Source organism: Patella vulgata, chromosome 5, assembly GCF_932274485.2.
Source record: "Patella vulgata chromosome 5, xgPatVulg1.2, whole genome shotgun sequence".
Lineage (NCBI taxonomy): Eukaryota > Metazoa > Mollusca > Gastropoda > Patellidae > Patella > Patella vulgata.
In genome coordinates this window covers 57,356,310-57,375,163 of record NC_065883.2, presented here as the reverse complement: position 1 = coordinate 57,375,163, position 18,854 = coordinate 57,356,310, and the positions used below count along the sequence as shown (strand labels likewise).

Sequence of the window (18,854 nt, the reverse complement as noted above, 5' to 3'; positions counted from 1 at the left end):
AACATCTGTTATAAAGTTATGTTCCATTCATAGCTTACAGCTGTGTTACAAGTTTTACATTTTAGGTCATGAACTAAGGGACAGCTGACGCAACTTTCGACATTTGTTACCATATAAACTACGTATATTTTATTATTAAAACAACTGTAGATCCCTGGTCTCATAAATAGATAACTGTATTTTCCTTATACACTATTTTTTACTACGTAATGAAGTTTTGAGCTTTGTTAACCACATTGTGTGAGGGTCTGGGTATCAAACATTTACATATCTATTCTATAAAACTAGTAGATACAACGTTTTACATATCCACAAAAAAACATCAGAGAAATAAAAAGGGGTTTAACAGCGTACTTTCCTGCACCAACGGGGCTAATGAAGGAATACGCATGTAATGTTCTCCGATGGAAATGTTGCCCAGAACGCGTCAATTACGACGCTCTACATCGAATATTCAACTGTTGTGGGGGTCTTTTACGTGCACGCTAACGGGACCTCGGTTCTTCGTCCCTTGTCATGGCATCTGTCCGTCGTCACTGACAAGGAGGGGAGGGGGGGGGGGGGGGGGTCCCGGAGTATCTTTACTTTAATTAGGAAAGAAAAAAGCGAATCGTAAGAAGTGATTTAATATTTTAATTGAAATTCCCCTTCCAATTTTCTGAGTTTCGAGTACTGACAACATACTTTTTATAATTATGATCAGGCTTTAGAAAGGTCTCGTCTTATTCTCTGTCTATAAATAAATCCAGGCAACAATTGGATACACATAAAACTGTCCAATCTGTAAGAAGGGTGTGGTTGTTTTCATGTTCTCATCCTTGGCTTTATTATCTCTATTTTTGTGGCAGTTGAGCGTCTTTGTCATAAGTACATTTGCTCAGTCAAGTCTGTCGAAAGAGTACAGACTGTATAGAGGAGAATGTTTAGAAGATTTAATGAATCGTATGACTTGAACGTGGTGAATAATTTCTTTAGAAGTAAAATCATTTAAAGTTGGCTATACATCTCTACTCGTGGTAAAATTAATCGCTGTATATGATATCGTTAGATTATTGTAATCAGTTCGGGAGTTGAAATTAAGAACATAAGTGATTATTTACAACCAGGGACGCCGGGACGTCCGAGGGGCAAGGGGTGGTCTGAGGGGTACTTTCCCTCCGGGATTGAGAGGGTCCGATTGTCCTCCAGCTAGAAAATTTTTTTAAATCGGGGACAGAAACGATGAAATCTGACGTCGTCTGGCAGGCTATCTGTTAGATAGAACCTATTAGATCAAAATACAACTCAGATCACTAGAATCAATAACCGATTAGGTTGACTTCGACGTAGCATTTATACAATTTCATCGGATACATTAAAAATTATAAAATCTTATCATGACATAGTAGGGCTCGATCAGTCCTGTATGTATGAAACACTCCCCGGCTCCATTCACTGGCGAACCCGCAGTCACGTCTCCACACACGAGATAATGTTTGGATTTCGGCATACTTAAGACAAGTTTTGGGTGTGAATGCGTTGAGCTTTGTAGAAGAAAGTGATGTTAGCTAAATATGCTACTTTTCATCTATCAAACAGTACCAAAAACGAATATTTACTTGACATCATCGGTATTACCTCACTACCATGCACTAAAACATACCCAGATCTTTGCATCCCACAATATATCAGTGGACGAGAAGAAAAGTGTAAAGATGAAGAACTCACGGTTACTTTTGTAAATCAACTTTTAATTTGTTTATATTTCTAAACGTAACAACAACCACCCATCCCAAACGTAGGCTGTCTGTCTACAGTTAGCTCCGCTTGAACCGTGTATTTATTCTCGATGTATGAAGTAGATAGATCTCTGTGTGCAGAGTGAGTAACCACCAAGTAATCAAACATGAAAATTACACGTTCTGAAATACAAAATTTGGAAAGGGGTTTCGCTATTGAATCTTCCTGGGGGTTGGGGGGGGGGTCGAAGTTGCTCAGTGAGTAAGACGTTGGCTAGTGCTAATCTGCATCCTGTTGCTGACAGAAAATGTTCATCGGATTTATCCGGAATCGCACCTCCTTGTCAGTGCTGTAGGACGGAGGGCCTGTAAGGGCATAACGTTAAGTTGTTCGGACGGGACGAAAATTCGAGGTCCCGTGTACACATTGGTGTGCACATAAAAGAACCCTTGACAGTTGGTATTCGAAATAGTAAAATTTACCTCATAACACACAGCATGGCGTAGGTCGTCCTCATTAGCCCAGTCGGTGCAGAAAAGTAGGACGTTTAATCACCATATCATTTCATTTCTTCCCGGGAATAGGGAAAACAAGGGGGGGGGGGGGGGTTGTCAAGCTAAAAGAAATTTGGATGGCGATAAGACGACAATTGATATTTTTGTTATAAAATGAACTTGCCAAGTCCCAACCAGCATCTCCGAATGTTGAAAAATTATTTAGTTTATCAAATTATTATAATTTGATGACCACAAAGATAACAATTGAACGCAACTTTCAAACGCATTTTACTCATAGTTAAAAATCCCACAACTGTCATTTCGCGAGAAACACGGCGTACAACCAAACTAGACCGTGATTTGAAAAATGTTACCCCCTCCGCTTGGGGTCGCATTGGCCATTGTTCCAGTCGTTAAAAACATAATTATTTAGACGGATTATCGATAATCAAATTATATAACTGTTACTTTTTTAGTTTAATTGGTACTATTAATATTGTTAATCATATAAAACAATATCAACATAATTTTGTAAATTGTCTTTTGTTGATCACTTTGTTGTTGCTCGAACTCATCATGGCACGCAGAACATGAGTCGTGAGATGACACGTCTACCTGTATTGAAAAAGATTCACCACCCATAGCAACCATTATTGCTTATAGCAACAGTATACAGGATCAACCAGTCGATTAATTCATTAGAAATGTTAAGCTAATTTACGTCCTGATATTCAAACAATCAATCAATGGTAATGCATGGCTGACTGTTTGTCAGGTATGTAAAGAAATGGTCACGTGATTATTATTATATCTTCACCCTGGCCTTCTTGGTTTATCTTGCATTTGTACCGTTACGTAGTTATGACCTATTTCATTATTTTACCAATCAATGAGTGTTGATATTGGTTGGTTTATAAACGAGGAATAGGCGATACAATTTTAGTCAGATCTACGAATGCCAGGTAAGTTACCGCTTTGTTTTTCATTGTTGTCAACAGTAGTGATCGTGTCGAAACCAGCCACACCTGTGATGCTGTTACTACACGCGACACTTCAGTTTCAAGATAATAAATATATATATAGCATTCAAAAGGTAGGGCACATCAATTTCAACATGGAGTCGTTCATATTCGCGCAATAGGAAACATACGTTTCGTGACAAAGATTAGTTGGTTGATTCTTTACATGTATATCTACAAATTAAATTAAATCGGATTGAACATCCTGCTCGTGCAAAATAAGGTTGTGTGTTACTCCGGAATATTCGTTACTCCCAGCCATATTCATATACAACACTATCCTTTTGTTGTTTCATATCCGATCAACCAAAATCTTTAGCACGTTTTTGTAAAAAAAAATTGTCTTGATTCCATATTTACATCGAATCAAATTCCTGAATAAAAAACAAGGGAATGCACTGACTTTTTCTATCTTTCTCGCTTTCTCGTATCTCGTGACAGTCAGTTCGTTTTATGAATTGTCAGATATACCCGATAGTCTAATATATCAACTTTTCGTCTTCAATCAAAGGAATTAGCAGTGAGCTGATAATCGACCGTGTATCTTCTATCGCTCGTTACGTCAGTAAGTTATATGTAAGGATAACCTGTACGTGTTTTCCATTTTTTGCCTCACTTCCTGTTTCTTCAAATCTGCGTTACTCATCTACCGTAGCAATGTTAAATTATATTTGGAATGTGTTTAACCAGTTCATTCACATATGTAGCAATGGCTGACACCAACATTGTCCTTAAATAGTATCGTGTAAGACATTTCGTAATAGAAATAGACAGCGGACTATCGTCCTCGTGCAGTATCAATACCGGTATAGTACTTAATGTCTCGCCCTGACCTAGACCATTAAACCACACTTAATTTGAATTTGAAACTATAGTAATTACGACGCGTGTTTATGACATAATGATCATGGGGCCTATATGTTCGGTTTGAATAAGATTTTATTTGAAGATTTTCTAAGGCCTTTTTAAAAAAGGTGTGTGTTCATACAAGCTAGGGAACTGTCAAGTTTAAACAGACAGCAAAACAGTTATAAACCTGCGCTACAGTTCATAAATAAGCAAATGAATACAATGGCGTTTAATGTCCTACATTTGTGTGACATCATAAAATACGGACTTTTATTATCCGTGTTTTTGTTACATTCCTAGACTTATAATGTGACGGAGAGAAGGATCGCCTCCCAAACCTCGTGGAGTTTCTCCGGTTTGCCCTCCCTCTTTCCTCCTACCGCTGAAGACCCATATAAACAAGCGGATTATTGGATAACGATTTAGCATGTCTATACATTTCAACTTGCCTAGGAGTTCATTCTTTGAACTAGTCTCAATGTCAGACTTAATTTATTTGCTATGACGTCATAATTCATGGGATCTATTGGGCGATCATGGTTGACTGGTCCCCATTTATTCAGAGCTAGGGACAGGACCTCGAATGGCAGTCACATCAACCACGAATGCCGTATTCGTAGAGCTACGGGAGAACTATGACCCCCATAAATGAATTTGACCTGTTTATTTTTGTATAACCATAATAAATTATATTATAATATTATATTATAATATATTTTTGTATAACCATAATAAATTACATTATAATACTATTTTATAATAAAGCCATAGAGCGTAAATTTCAATCTTAGTTATATTGGCTATTTATACATGTTACAATACGCGATGCGATAAAAACTAATGGCCCAGATATATATATATATATATATATATATATATATATATATTTCACATTACAGGTCCTAGGCCCCCGACATTTTGAGTTGAGTCAGTGTTATGTTCTATCTTCTACGATATAGGCCTATATAAGACATTCGAACATTCACATAATTTCATTTTAAAATATATATAGCCTATATATTTGTGAAGGTTATATATCGGACTATTTAAACATAGAACGTTGTTTTCTCAGTTTTAAGTTTTTGTAGGTTCTCAGGTTTATTTGCGGACATATAAAGTTTCAGTTCAGTCTTTTTATTGATTCAGACCTATAAATAGTGATAACATACTAACCCCTAAATATAATCCAACAATTGACCCTCATACCAAATAACACTTTTATACTGGTTGGTTATAATTACTTTGTAGGGGACAAATCAACCTAACTATAATGACTAATAGAAGATATTGTAAAACAATTCCAGTTTAAAAGCGAAGTGACATATTTCACGTATATTCGTTAGATATAATTGTGCATATCAAATCCAGTTTCTAGAGAATTCGAGTGGTAGTTCGGAAATGCTCGATATATTATTGTCGGTGTGTCCTGTTCAGATGTTAAACTCTCTCGTTGTAACGGAAGAAAATAATAATACAATTGCATATTTGTGAATCAGCTGTTCACGCGACTGGACCTTTGATGAATTACTAATATGTTTTTAAAGCTACGTTTCCAGAAAAGTATTTATCGGGTTGTAATTTCCAATAAAAGTATAGCAATTTTGGTATATATGGAAAGTAGCAATATCCAATCTTACTAGAAAAATACTGGTTTCCCTGAAAAAAAAAAAATACCCATAGAGTGCATACAGGACAAAAATGTAAGGGTTTCCCTAATCGACAGCCCGACGATTAGGAGTGTCTGCACGCGTGACGTCGAAGGTTGTGAACGGACGTGCCACGAAGGACCCATCTTTAAATGTTATTTTTATACGCCCACATTTTCATGTGGACGTATTTTGCCGTCGCCGTTGTTTGTGAACACTCTACAGGTCACGATTTTTATCCGATTTTGGCGAAACTTGAAATATAGGTCTTTCTCCCAAAGATCTCGGTTCCTTTCTATATTGGCATGTGTCGGACCATAACATCATGGATTATAGCCCCTAATCGTTCGAAAAACGGCGTATTTAGCTTGAGGACACTCTAGAGGTCACAATTTTCATCTGATTTTGATGAAACTTGAAATGTAGGATTGTAATCAAAAGTTCTTAGTTCCTTTCGATATTCGCGCATATCGGACCGTAACTTCCTGAATTATGACCCCTGATTATACGAAAAATCACGTTTTTAACCTGTGCACCCTCTAGAGGTCACAATTTTTATCCGATTTAAAAAAAAAAGTTTAAATGTATCGGAGTTACACCCCAATGACCGTTGAGTTCGAATTTCGTGAAAATCGGACCGAAACTGCTGGCGAAATGACCGCTCCATGTATGCAAATAGTGTAAAAGTATGTAATACCAAGGTTGTGGACCCTCTAAAAGTCACGATTTTGATGAAACTTATATTATATCTTTATATCCCAAATATCTCACCCCCCTTCCCATATTCGCGCATTTCAGACCATAACTTCCTGGATTATGGCCATTGATTGTACGAAAAATCGATTGTTGTTTTTTGTTTTTTTTAGCTTGTTCTCTATCCATCTCTTGCAAAAGGTGGCCGTATCTTGCCTGGCAACCGCTTGTTTTATTAATAGTGAATTGATTATAAATTATCACTGAGCGAAATGTTAATACTTTTTTTATTATTATTATTTTTATTAATGAATTGATTAAAAATAATCACTGAGCGAAATCCTAACACTTTGAGAGAAACTGTGTTGGTTTTTGTTTCAGATGTAACGTCGTGTAAATTGGAATATATTATTCAATAAATATATTCGTCATAATTGACTATGAGATCAAATTTCTTACATGCATCGACTTAGCGCTCATTCGGAGTTATTTCAAAATTGCGAAACTAATTATGTATAATGGTTTCTGTGTATATAAATTTATATTTTTTAAAAAGAATTGTTTTAAATAGATATTTAAGTGATAGTCTCCAATCATATTTATCACCAAGTTATTTTTCTTTACAATATCATTATCATAACATTACAACGTTAAACCCCATTTCATTTTATTTTCTTTATAATATAGCCATATGTTGCACAAGGCATGTCGCACATAATTTTAAAAAAAGAAAACACTGTATATATAATGATTTTGTTATTTTAAATGTCAAGGTCGCCTGAAGGTAGACATATGCTAGTTTGCTTTTATTGTTGGTAAATCATCACGATTTGCCGACTAAAATTCAATATTCCAAAATTGGGAAGAAAAATCGATTGTGTAAACCTGGCGTTAGGGAGTAACGTATCGTTTAAGGTATACTTCATTGTTATATTCATTTATATAAGCCCATTTTCACGTTTTCTGCTTGTGGACACTCTTATAGACGTCATAATTTTTATCCGATGTTAATGAAACTTAAAAAATATGTTTATAACCTAAGGAGGCGGGTGGGGGAATCTAGTGTCCGCGTGCGCGTGAAACCATAAGGTCTGTCATTGAGTCAAATTGTGTGGTTCGGTTCCCCGTTTCTACGTGACACGAGTTATAGGGTTGCCTGTCCAACCTCGTGGTTTTACCCCTGGTCCTCCTCCCACTGCTAAAGACCCCTATGCGCAAGCGAATTATTGAAATACTCATTATGCTATATACTCATCAATACACATGTTTATAGCATGTCAAATAAATGATTTAACACTTCTTACCGAATAAAATATAACCCATGCTAATTTAAGGGGAATAGCTCTATTCTTTGGAACCTTAAAATAGACGAAAAAGGTTCTAAAAGCATATATTAATGTAATATGAGGGTGTATAAAATTATGCATGTTCAATTATTATATAATTGAAGGGGGGGGGGGGTCGTTTGTAAATCTTTGTGTTTTTCTTTGGTCGTTATAAATGGCGCTCGAAACCATTGGGCTTGCTTGATTTCTCCGCCGATAGGTGAGCCGGTTTGCAAACGCCGTACGCCGGTCAAGTGATATTCTCCGCTCCCGCCGGTATGCGCCGTATGGACAAATCAAGCAGGGTCATAAAATACACGAGTCGTGTAGTGATTTAAATAATATGAGGGCTGGCTAAAAATGTGAAAGACCTGTGCAAAGTCGATGGTTTCCATTTCTTTTTCTACATAGTACCCTTCGACATCATTACTTGGAAAATGTCGACCGACTAGTTTCTTTTCCATTTTGGGAAACGCGTCTCATCCATGGTTACAAATCGGTCCAAAACCTATCAGAATCTGCGTAAAACGGCTCAGATTGCCGGGGGTGGGGGGGTCAAGAATCTGACACGTTTCTTATCCGTAGTCGAGAGCTTTGGGCCCCCATCTTACAGAAACTTTGTCATTCCTAACTCGTTATCGATAAGTTCTTGATGACTGCCCTATAGCTAGTTTTGTCCATTTCTGTTAATTTCAATGGGTAAGTTCGCAAGGTGGTCTGGTACGAAGACAATAATAACCACTACATTTGTAGTTCTCAAGTCTATGCTTCATTCAATGATTGTATTTGTTGGTAGCAAAACTTTGTTTCAACCCAATTGATCTATACTTTTCAGGCTTAGAACTGTTCAACCAGTCCTCGTATGTTTATTGTGTCTTAAATATTGGATAATAGGATCACACATTTTCACGCTAAGATAATAACATCAATAAGACCATATAGATTGAAATTGACCAATATTGAATTCTAATTCGTGTTTTTAATTTCCAGTGAGTAAGACGTTTGCTCGCTAACCTGATGGTCACGTGTTCGATCCCTGTGATGACCGAGAAAGTTCCTCGAGATTTAAACCATATTTCATTTCATGTCTTTTCTTAACAGTAAGCTTTTTGAAATATTTCGCAATCGATCTCGTTTTACTTCCCTAATCAATTTTTAAACAGCCTGTTATCGTGATCGATCGATTCCTGGCCATATTCAAGTATAATGTGTTCTACATGAAGGTCTGTGTTATTGGCGCCAATATAATAACAATGCTGGAAGAATTATATTTCGTTATATTATATATGGCATTATATTTCACATCCGAATACGAAATTCAACAATTTCCCCATTACGCGTGTAACGATCTACAGCGTTGATATTTTAATCAACCGATTGAATGGGAGTTTTTCATTGGCTAAATCTCTTTCAATATCGCGAACAAAGTTGCAAAAAATGGGTATGTCCTTTTTCGTTGAATACTTGGGGAAAAAATCTATGATTTCTTTAATTTATTTGGATTGAGTATGAAACGTTTTAAAAATTATTTTATTTCGACAAATAATTGGAGATTAATAGCGCTACCCTAGTGCACTTTTTATTTGTTAAAGATTGAGTATGACCCATATTAAAAACCTGTGTTTGTATAAATAGCTGAAGAATGTTAGTCCTCGCCTAGTACAAAAAATATTATACAGCGAGTGGATTATATACACGTTTTAAGGTTGCGTGCTATTAAAATAATATTGAGTTTTTCACTTTTAGAACTATGCCATTATTTATGATATTGGAAACCCCAAATAAGTAAATAATCGGAAAAAATAGTTGTAGTAACTTACTATCTATATAGGATTATGGTGTAAAATTCAAGTGCGTTTTAAGGGTTTCGTTAGCGGAGTCAAGCGGGTCGTATTTCCAAAAGGTGTACCAAATACGAAACTGATTTGATTTGCAGCAGCTGGTCCAGCCCTATGGAACTCACTGCCAGACAACATCAGATCCATTCCATCTCTGGATGATTTCACGAGTGCAATAAAGACAAACTTGTTCAAAGAGGCATATCCATAGACAATCCCTCTATTGTATATATCCATGTGTAGTCAGACTCCAGCAGCGCCTTTGAGCTGTTGTACTCAACTGGTAAAGGCGCTATAGAAATACATAGTTATTATTATCTTGAGTATAAACCAAGACATTTTAAATGGAAGTAAAATAAGAAATCCCAACCCTTAACTTGATCCTTCATATCGCCAGAATCAATACGCCGATAGAAATAATATAATATATATATATATATATATATATATATCTGTATTTACATCTATAGTTACAAAGTACGCAATATGCATATACCTCCAGGGTTTTGAAATACGGCTTCTGATGAGAGGCTTTACGGGCGTAATAAAACTTTTCACGTATATGATGATGATATATTGTATTTTTGACAGGTTCGGATAGAATGAAAAGAGGAGGTGGAAGGTGTAGATGTAATTATTACCGGATTTCTTCAGTTGTTGTCATGTCTTTTCTTATACTCTTCGTGTATTGGGCAATGTTTACCTCACCCAGTGTCGATGGACACAAACAACAACTTAATCGTTTTACTGAAAGGTGAGTTTCATTTTAGTACACTTCTATTGGTTGTACGTTAACTCGCACAACCCTCTGGCCATTCAGGGGCCACCTAGATATTCTGAAAGTTGAAGTATTTGACTTAAGCTGTTTCTGGTAGCACATGAATATGGATTGACGTCTTACAATAACGTCACATAAAGCATGCCTATGTAAAAAAGTTTTGTTTTTTTTTCTTTTGTAAAATAACATGCCTTCCAATAAATTGGGTATTGGAGTGTCTTTTATTTTGGAGAATTTAGGGATTGGTTTGGTGACCCGTATATTTCATTTCCAGTATAACATAACCGGAATGTAACTCGAGGATTAAGAAATAATTTTCATGAACCAAAGAAATTTCGGTTTGTAACTAATGGGCCACTAATTTGCCCACAGTTCCAACTTGTCAGTGGAAACGCTGTAGTACTAGACGAAAAACGTTGGTGAGGTCCTAGACCCTTTGCGCACCCCCCACAATTGTTGGTGTTACTTGTTTTTCACTACAGTTAGCATGTGGGTGTTCATTACCTTGGACGAAAAGCCAGCCATTGCTGAAGATCTTATAAAATCTAATAAACAATCATGTACATGTACATATTTTTGTTATTTTCAGAAAACGCAATATGATATTAAAAGGAATGCAGGGGAACAGATTAAATAACTTTGATGAAACCGTTAGACAGTTTCAGGGTAATAACGGGGATTCTAGACCTAGGATGGATGTCATTCCTAAACAAGAGAACCTCCGAATAGACGAAGCTGCCACTACAAATAATAGAGACAATGGTTTCAAAATACCCGACGCTATTGGACAGAAAGGTACAGGCAATAGCGGCGAACGTTTGTACAAATCCATGATAGATTTTGAGCTAAACAAAAAAGAACCAAAAAGTTCCGAGTTATTTAAAGAAAATGATCCATCAGCCACTGTGGTTAGCCCTAATAGAGAGAGTGGCAATGAACCCCAGAACAACCAGAACAGTCAGCAAGGTAATGATCAGATGAACTTAGGGACTAGAAGCCGATTCATACCACAACCTGCGGGACAGAACACTGGACCGGACGCACCTCAAGTAATTGCTGATACCCCAGCTATTGGCAGTAACACGGCTGTTGGAGATCAGAACGGCTCAGGTGATAAATGGATAATTATAACAACCATCCAGTACCCAACTGAAGATGTTAAATTCTTAGCTAAACTAAAAGGATGGCAAGTTGTTGTAGCTGGTGATACCAAAACACCAACTGATTGGACGTAAGACACTCCTATATAAGTTATTTAAAAATAAAATATTTAATGTACAATAGTAATGTTTAAAAATTAGTATTCACATAATGGCTATTTAGTGTTTGGACCAAACCGTGAGAAAATTGGACTTTATTTTCTTTTCATAAACACTTGGTGTTAACTTTCGGGAAATGGCATTCAAACTGCACTATTTGATCTGTAGTTATATTCAAACATGTGAAGATGGTCCGAAATGGCTTTAAAGACATGGTCTGAAGATCACACTCAAACACAAAAGCGCAGAATGCATCTCTGAATGCAAAAAGACAAGAAATGAAACAAATGTATACTAATAATCAGTACTTTACTACTGGTACAAACAAATTGTAAATGTGTGTCTTTTGAATACTCCATTCTTCGGACCCAATGCCTTTCAATACTAATAATCAGATACTTTACTACTGGTACAAACAAACTGTAAATTTATGTCTTTTGAATACTCAATATTTCATTTTATCGTAAGGTAATCGATTTCATAGCCTGGTTTGAATTAAATAACTAATATTTAGAAGCGAAAAACCCCAATAAATATTGAAAGAGTGGTTAGTTTTATGGGTTTTTATAATATGGCATATACAGTGCTAGTAAACACTGTGTGTCAGGGGATTTGAGGGTATACTGCGTATAAGACAATGGCATAAAAATATTGTAATTAGACTAAAATATGGTTATAATTATTTCAAGTATAAAATAATGACTGTGGCGTCCTTACCTTACACCCTCGTCGCAACCTCTCCCTTAACAAAGCTTCTGGTGATTAGCAGTTTCTATTAAAGCAAACATTATTGAATTACTTTTGTTTCTTTCAGATTTCCAAACTGCCACTACTTGAGTGTAGAGAAACAAAAAACACTGGGATTTGAAACAGTTAACCTCCTTCCCGTCAAGTCTTACTCAAGAAAAAACGCTGCCTACCTATACGCCATTGCTCATGGCGCTCGTATTATATATGAAACTGACGACGACAACAGACCTTTGGATTTATTGAAGCACTTTATTTATGAACCTAAAATGTCTGGTTTGAAATTTGCTGGTGGAAAAATCTTCAACCCTTATAGACATTTTGGCCAGCCTACTTTATGGCCCAGAGGTTATCCACTTGGATATATTGGTGGTAATTTTACCGATAAGTATGAGCTTGGTGTGTTTAAAACACCATCCATTCAACAGGGAGTCGTCAATGGAGATCCCGATATGGATGCTATTTTCCGGTTAACACGAAAGAGGACCACCGAAATGTTGAATGTATCATTTGATGGATATGCCCCACCTGCCATCTTACCACCTGGAGTTTTGGTGCCTTTTAATTCCCAGAATACCCTTTTCCTTCAAGACGTTTTGTGGGCTTTGGTTCTCCCCACATCCGTTACGTTCCGAGTAACTGATATATGGCGTGGTTATTGGATTCAAAGACTCATGTGGGAAATTGATGCCAACTTAGGATTCTTCGGACCCAATGCCTTCCAAAAGAGAAATTCGCATTCTTATGTAAAAGACGCCCAAGATGAAGACATGTTGTATTTCATGACCCACGACTTAGTGGACTTTTTATTGGAATGGAAATGCGACCAATCTTTGAAGTTTTTTGCGTGTGCAGTGAAACTGACAGAGGATATGAATAAAAAGGGATTTTGGAAAGGGTCGGATGTAGAATTAATAAAAGCCTGGTTTAATGATTTGACTAAACTCAATTATAAAGAACCCACAAGAAAACCTTTTATGATGCAATTCGAACTTAATTCCCAGCCAAACCAAGATACTTCCTCAGAGGTAACCAGTCTGATGTTTACTGCAGGGGAGATGTTTCCTCCAATGTACTATGATAGCAAATACATCATTAGCTCTTACTGGAACCGTGTTCAGGGCATCCTCAAATTCTGCGACCGGTCCGATTTCTCGTTAAACAAGGCATCATTTGAGCAGCCGACATTCCCAGAAATTGTTTTGGTGGTTGTGTTCAAGGATACATCTTATGACGTCATCCCAAATCTGAATATGTTGTATGCATCAAAATTTCCTCATATCGTTTACTGTGGAAGTGATATCTCATCATATCAAAAGTCTGCAAAATCTTTCACTGAACCCTTTACGTTTGTGGAAGCCAACGTCCAAAGGGGTTACTATAATTATCGATGTCTGTCAAAAGCTATGGAAATGGGATACCGTGTTAGCGGCTATATGATGATTACCAGCGAAACCTTGCTTAATCCTTGGACCATCGAAACCATGCCTCGTGATAGAATTTGGGTAGACCAAAGTAAATATCTGAGTCCAATCCAGCAGACCACAGAAACACTGAACAACTGGCCGGCTTGGTCCTCAACGGCTGGGAAGACGGCTTATAACAAAGCCGTGCTTTACATATCCGAAGAAAGTCAGCGTATTCCTTCTGTGACTTCGTATTTCACTTTCAAAAAAAATCTGCTTAAAAACTCCAACTTTGATGACGGTCTTTTTATTGGACTTTCCGACGTTTTTTATATTCCAACACAATACAGTGCTACCTTTGCAACGTATTTGGATATGTTTTCTAAATATAATGTCTTTCATGAGGTTGTCGTGCCTACAGTGATATATGGACTTGAGTTAAAAATCAACACGTTGCCGTTGTCTGGAAAATACATGTTCTATGACAATGAAAAGCAAAATTTCCAACAATACTTCAAACCTGAACAAACATTCTTAAACCCAATCAATGTTCAGGAAAAACTGACATCCAAGGAGGGTGCCAGTTTCTTCTGTAGCATTTATTTACCCAAAATTCTCGGTAAAACGCCATATTCTGGACTTTTTAGACGAAACAATTTTTAAGTTGTGGATTGTTGTTTTCTTTTGTATCTAGTTTAGTTCTCTATTACGTGGGACTGTATATCTCAAGGGTTCTGTTTAAAGACATGGTTATTTCATTATGTAAATAAACTGGGTCAGTTTAAATTCAAATTAAATATAATACTGACAGAAGCACCAGCATAGTTAAAGTTACAATTTCATATTTTTAAGTTATATTTTTAAAATGTATTAAAATAAAGCCTTAAAATAGATGGTATCCATAAACAGTCCTACCTTGTTAAAGAATAATCCTAATCCTATAATTCACTATTGCCAGCTGAGAAATTGGCAAAAATATCATTTTCAGCTTCAAATTCAAACTTTTAAACATAGCTATTCCATGGAGATAATAGGAAAACAAGGGAGGTAATTGTGTTATTTCCTGTGTCAATGATTTTTAAGGGTGGGAAATAATGCCCATGGTCGTATAATAGTGAGTTGATAACCTATTGAGCAAAAGACATAGAAATAATTGTTTTGACTTTCTTAGTAAATATGAAATTGTAACTTTAATGTTACACGAAAGCTGGACTTTTATAAAAAAAAAAAAATAAAAAAACCCCCCAAAACCAAGTGATTGAACCATTTTCTTTTTGGTGAACATAATTATTTGTCAGATTAACATTTTAAAATTGCAAGCTAGAAAACAGCGGATGCAAACTTGGACTGTTGAGCACAAAATCAATTATTTCTCAACTTTGAATTTATCGGTAGACCTAAAATTTAATGAACACCAATACCCACTTCGAAAAAATAATCAACAGATCAAACCGAAGTTTATTTTTCACCAAATCGATGAAGTCGAATCACTTTAAGAATGCATGACACTTTTTGCGTCTAATAAATGATTTAGATGAACTTATTGTCATTCCAAATTTTGGGTTTTGTGGATCTCTTTTTTTTGTGTGTTCATAAAAAGTTACAGTGAATTTTATTATTACTGTTTTATACATTAAATGTTATTCTTGCATTTAGCACATTGTAGATTTCTAATATATTTTGAACTTTGGATTATTTCTTGTTGATGATAGTTTTACATGTAAATCGTTTTATAGCAATACCATGCCTTGCCAATATTAGTAAGTTGACAAAAATGTCAAATGGTGGCATTAAGGCATGATAAAACAAAATGTAAATCATTTACACCTTATCTGTTCATTTCTATTCGAAATGGCGCGAGGGTTTTTTTATGATATGGGTTATGCAGCTATGTTAAGGTAAATATTGGTAGAATCGTTAACAGCTATTATAAAAAGTTCAATATATTTTAATTTAAAGTCTCCGTTTAAGTTACACGGCTGAGTTCACAAAAATATGTGCATAATCATGAAAACATAATATACTGTACACAAAGCATAAAGTTCAATGAAGGTATATCTTTATGTAGGTAATAATTGTTTGTATACAATAGGAGTTCGTTGTATTAAATTTGCATAATGAGATTTAATTATATATAAGATGTATTATAATATATATAAATATGTATGTAGATCACCCACCATAAGCATACATGTATCACCTTACATGATTGTTTCAAACAGCACAATCGTGCTCGATCACTTAATATTATAGTCGCTTATTTATAACAAATTATATCAAAGGGAATCTGTTTTATTTGTTCGCCATATATCGTTAATTCATGATAACAATGTTTAATATTATATATGAAATCAAATTGTTCGTGTAAATGTAACCGTTATGTTTTGTGTTCATGTTTAAACTGTTTTTTTTTTCACGTATTCATTTAAATAAAAAGTTTTAATAAATCAAAACCTAATCTTCTCTTTCTACTCCCGAAATCAGCGACTGGCGCCCTGCACATTTATGGCATTTCTGAAAAATCACGACCTGTAAAATAATTGCCGCATTATTCAGTCTGAATTGTCTTCAACTGACTTTCGCTGTCGTGCAAAGATTGTGTTTGTACGTGACAATGAGTAGAGTCTCTGTCTCTCTCTCCGAACGCATCCAAGATATTTTGATACTTAACATTATATGTTAAGTTTCATCCAAATTAGAGGCTCGGGTGCCTTGGTGTCATCTAAATGCTTTGCCAATGTTTGTGTAAAAGTGATGGGCAATTTTAATGGGAAGTTACAGTCCGATTTGTACGAAAATCGAGTTCATCCACGAATGTTGTGTAATCTAATAAACACATATTCGAACGTAACATTTATTTTTAAAATTATACAGCACAAGTCTGTGGCCAATATATGCTATAGACTAATATAGTAGAATTTGATTGCGTCGAAAGGCAACATACAGTTAATATAAAAAAGTACAAAATTTATGCACGAGCACAAATTCAGAGCATTCGCGGGCCGAAGCATATTTTTAAGTGATCGATCTAATTCATTAGACTTTCGCAGTGTCAATTCACATTGAAAGGCAACTGCGCGGCACTCTTCATATCTCAAGATCGAAATGTATAACATTTGCTAGAAAATCGAAAAAGATTCGGTGTTTCCACTCCCCTCTGCTCAAGACTTCTTAGAATAAGATTAAAAAATATAGACCTACCAACTCCGAGATCCTAGTTAGAAAGGAGGCGCCGTGTCGAAATATAAGCCTAAAGTAGGATGATATCTTCGTTTGTAAAGAAAAACCAGCGGCTGCCAGGCAGGATACGCCCACGTTTTGCAAGAGATGGACAGAGAACAAGCTAAAAACAAAAACGATTTTTTGTACAATCAGGGGCCATAATCCAGAAAGTTGTGGTCTGAAATGCACAAATATCAAAAGGGACTGAGATTTTTGGAATATAAAGATATGTTTTAAGTTTCATCAAAATAGGATAAAAATTGTGACCTCTAGAGGGTCCATAACCTTTACTTATACACAATTTGCGTACAAAGAGCGGCCATTTTGTCGGGCAGTTTCATTTCGATTTTCCCAAAATTCGAATTCAACCTTCATTATGGTGGAATGGTGATACATTTGTATATCTAAACGGTTTTTAAAATCGGAAAAAAATTGTGATCTCTAGAGAATCCACAAGCTAAAAATGCGATTTTTCGGCCAATCAGGGTCCATAATCCAGGAAGTTACGTTGGGATATGTGTGATTATCAAAAGGAACCAAGATCTTTATGGTAAAAACATATATTTAAATTTTATCCAAATCGGATAGAAACTGTGGCCTCTAGAGGGTCCACAACCTTGATATACCATATTTTTTAGATTATTTGTGTACAAGGGGCGGCCAGTATGTCCGTCAGTTTTAGTCCGATTTTCACGGATAAAAATTGTGACCTCTATGGGGACCACAAACTCAAAACGCGATTTTTCGTACAATCAAGGGCCATAATTCAGGAAGGTACGATCCGATATACGCGAATATCGAAAGGAACCAAGATCTTTGGGATAAAACATGCATTCCATATTTCATCAAAATTTGATGAAAATTGTGACCTCTAGAAGGTCCACAACCTTGATATACCATATTTTTACACTATTTGCGTACAAGGGGACTTTTGGTCCTATTTTCACGAAATTCGCACTCAACCACCATTAGTGTGTAAGGTTATATAATAAAACATTTTTTATTTAAATCCGATAAAAATTGTGACCTCTAGAGGGACCCCAAGCTAAAAACACGATTTTTCGTACAATCAGGGGTCATAATTCAGGAAGTTACTATCCGATATGCGCGAATATCGAAAGGAACCAAGATCTTTGGGTTATAAACATGCATTTCAAGTTTTATCAAAATCGGACCGGAGTTGTGACCTCTAGAGTGTCCACAAGCTAAAAACGTGATTTATCGTACATCAGGGGCCATAATCCAAGAAGTTATGGTCCGATACATACCAATATCGAAACAAACCGAGATCTTTGATAGATATACCTATATATATTTCAAGTTTCATCAAAATCGGATAAAAGTTGTGACCCGTAGAGTGCCCACAAACAAATTGTGGGCGGACGGACAGGGTCGACGACAACATACGTCCACATGAAAATGGGGGCATATAAAAATAATCCCTGGGGCTTAGGAGACATGCCGCTAGTTAAACCCCCGAAAAACATTAAATACATTCCCACGAAAGTATCGGGTATAGTTATTTCCAATAAAAGTATGTCAGTTTTGATATCGGTTTATATATATATATACATTGTATATATATTATGGAAAGTAGAGACCTAATCTTAACCGTTCGTGTTTTGATGTAATGGCTAACGGTTGTGAGAAAATTGATCAAAATATTTTTCTTCCGATTAAAATGTTTTTAGATGGATTTGAAGCAAATCTTTTAGAGATAAATTATGTTTCTAGTATAGTATCAAATCAGTCGAAAATGTTTCTTTATAAAAGCTTGCGACTATCAAATTTGAACAACTTTTAAAAGATTTCTGGGTCCGCCCCCTCCAAACACAGAACCAACAGATATTGTTAGA

General features: G+C 35.8%; 1 protein-coding gene across 1 annotated transcript; it reads left to right on the top strand.

Annotated features, from left to right (window-relative positions):
- The first annotated feature begins 3,018 nt into the window (after positions 1-3,018).
- LOC126820736 (uncharacterized) lies at positions 3,019-16,229 on the top strand. Its single transcript, XM_050548834.2, has 4 exons — positions 3,019-3,178; positions 10,178-10,340; positions 10,954-11,595; positions 12,438-16,229. Exons 1-4 carry the CDS (start codon positions 3,172-3,174, stop codon positions 14,437-14,439), a joined length of 2,814 nt encoding a protein of 937 aa, XP_050404791.1. The 5' UTR covers positions 3,019-3,171; the 3' UTR covers positions 14,440-16,229.
- Positions 16,230-18,854: the final 2,625 nt, after the last annotated feature.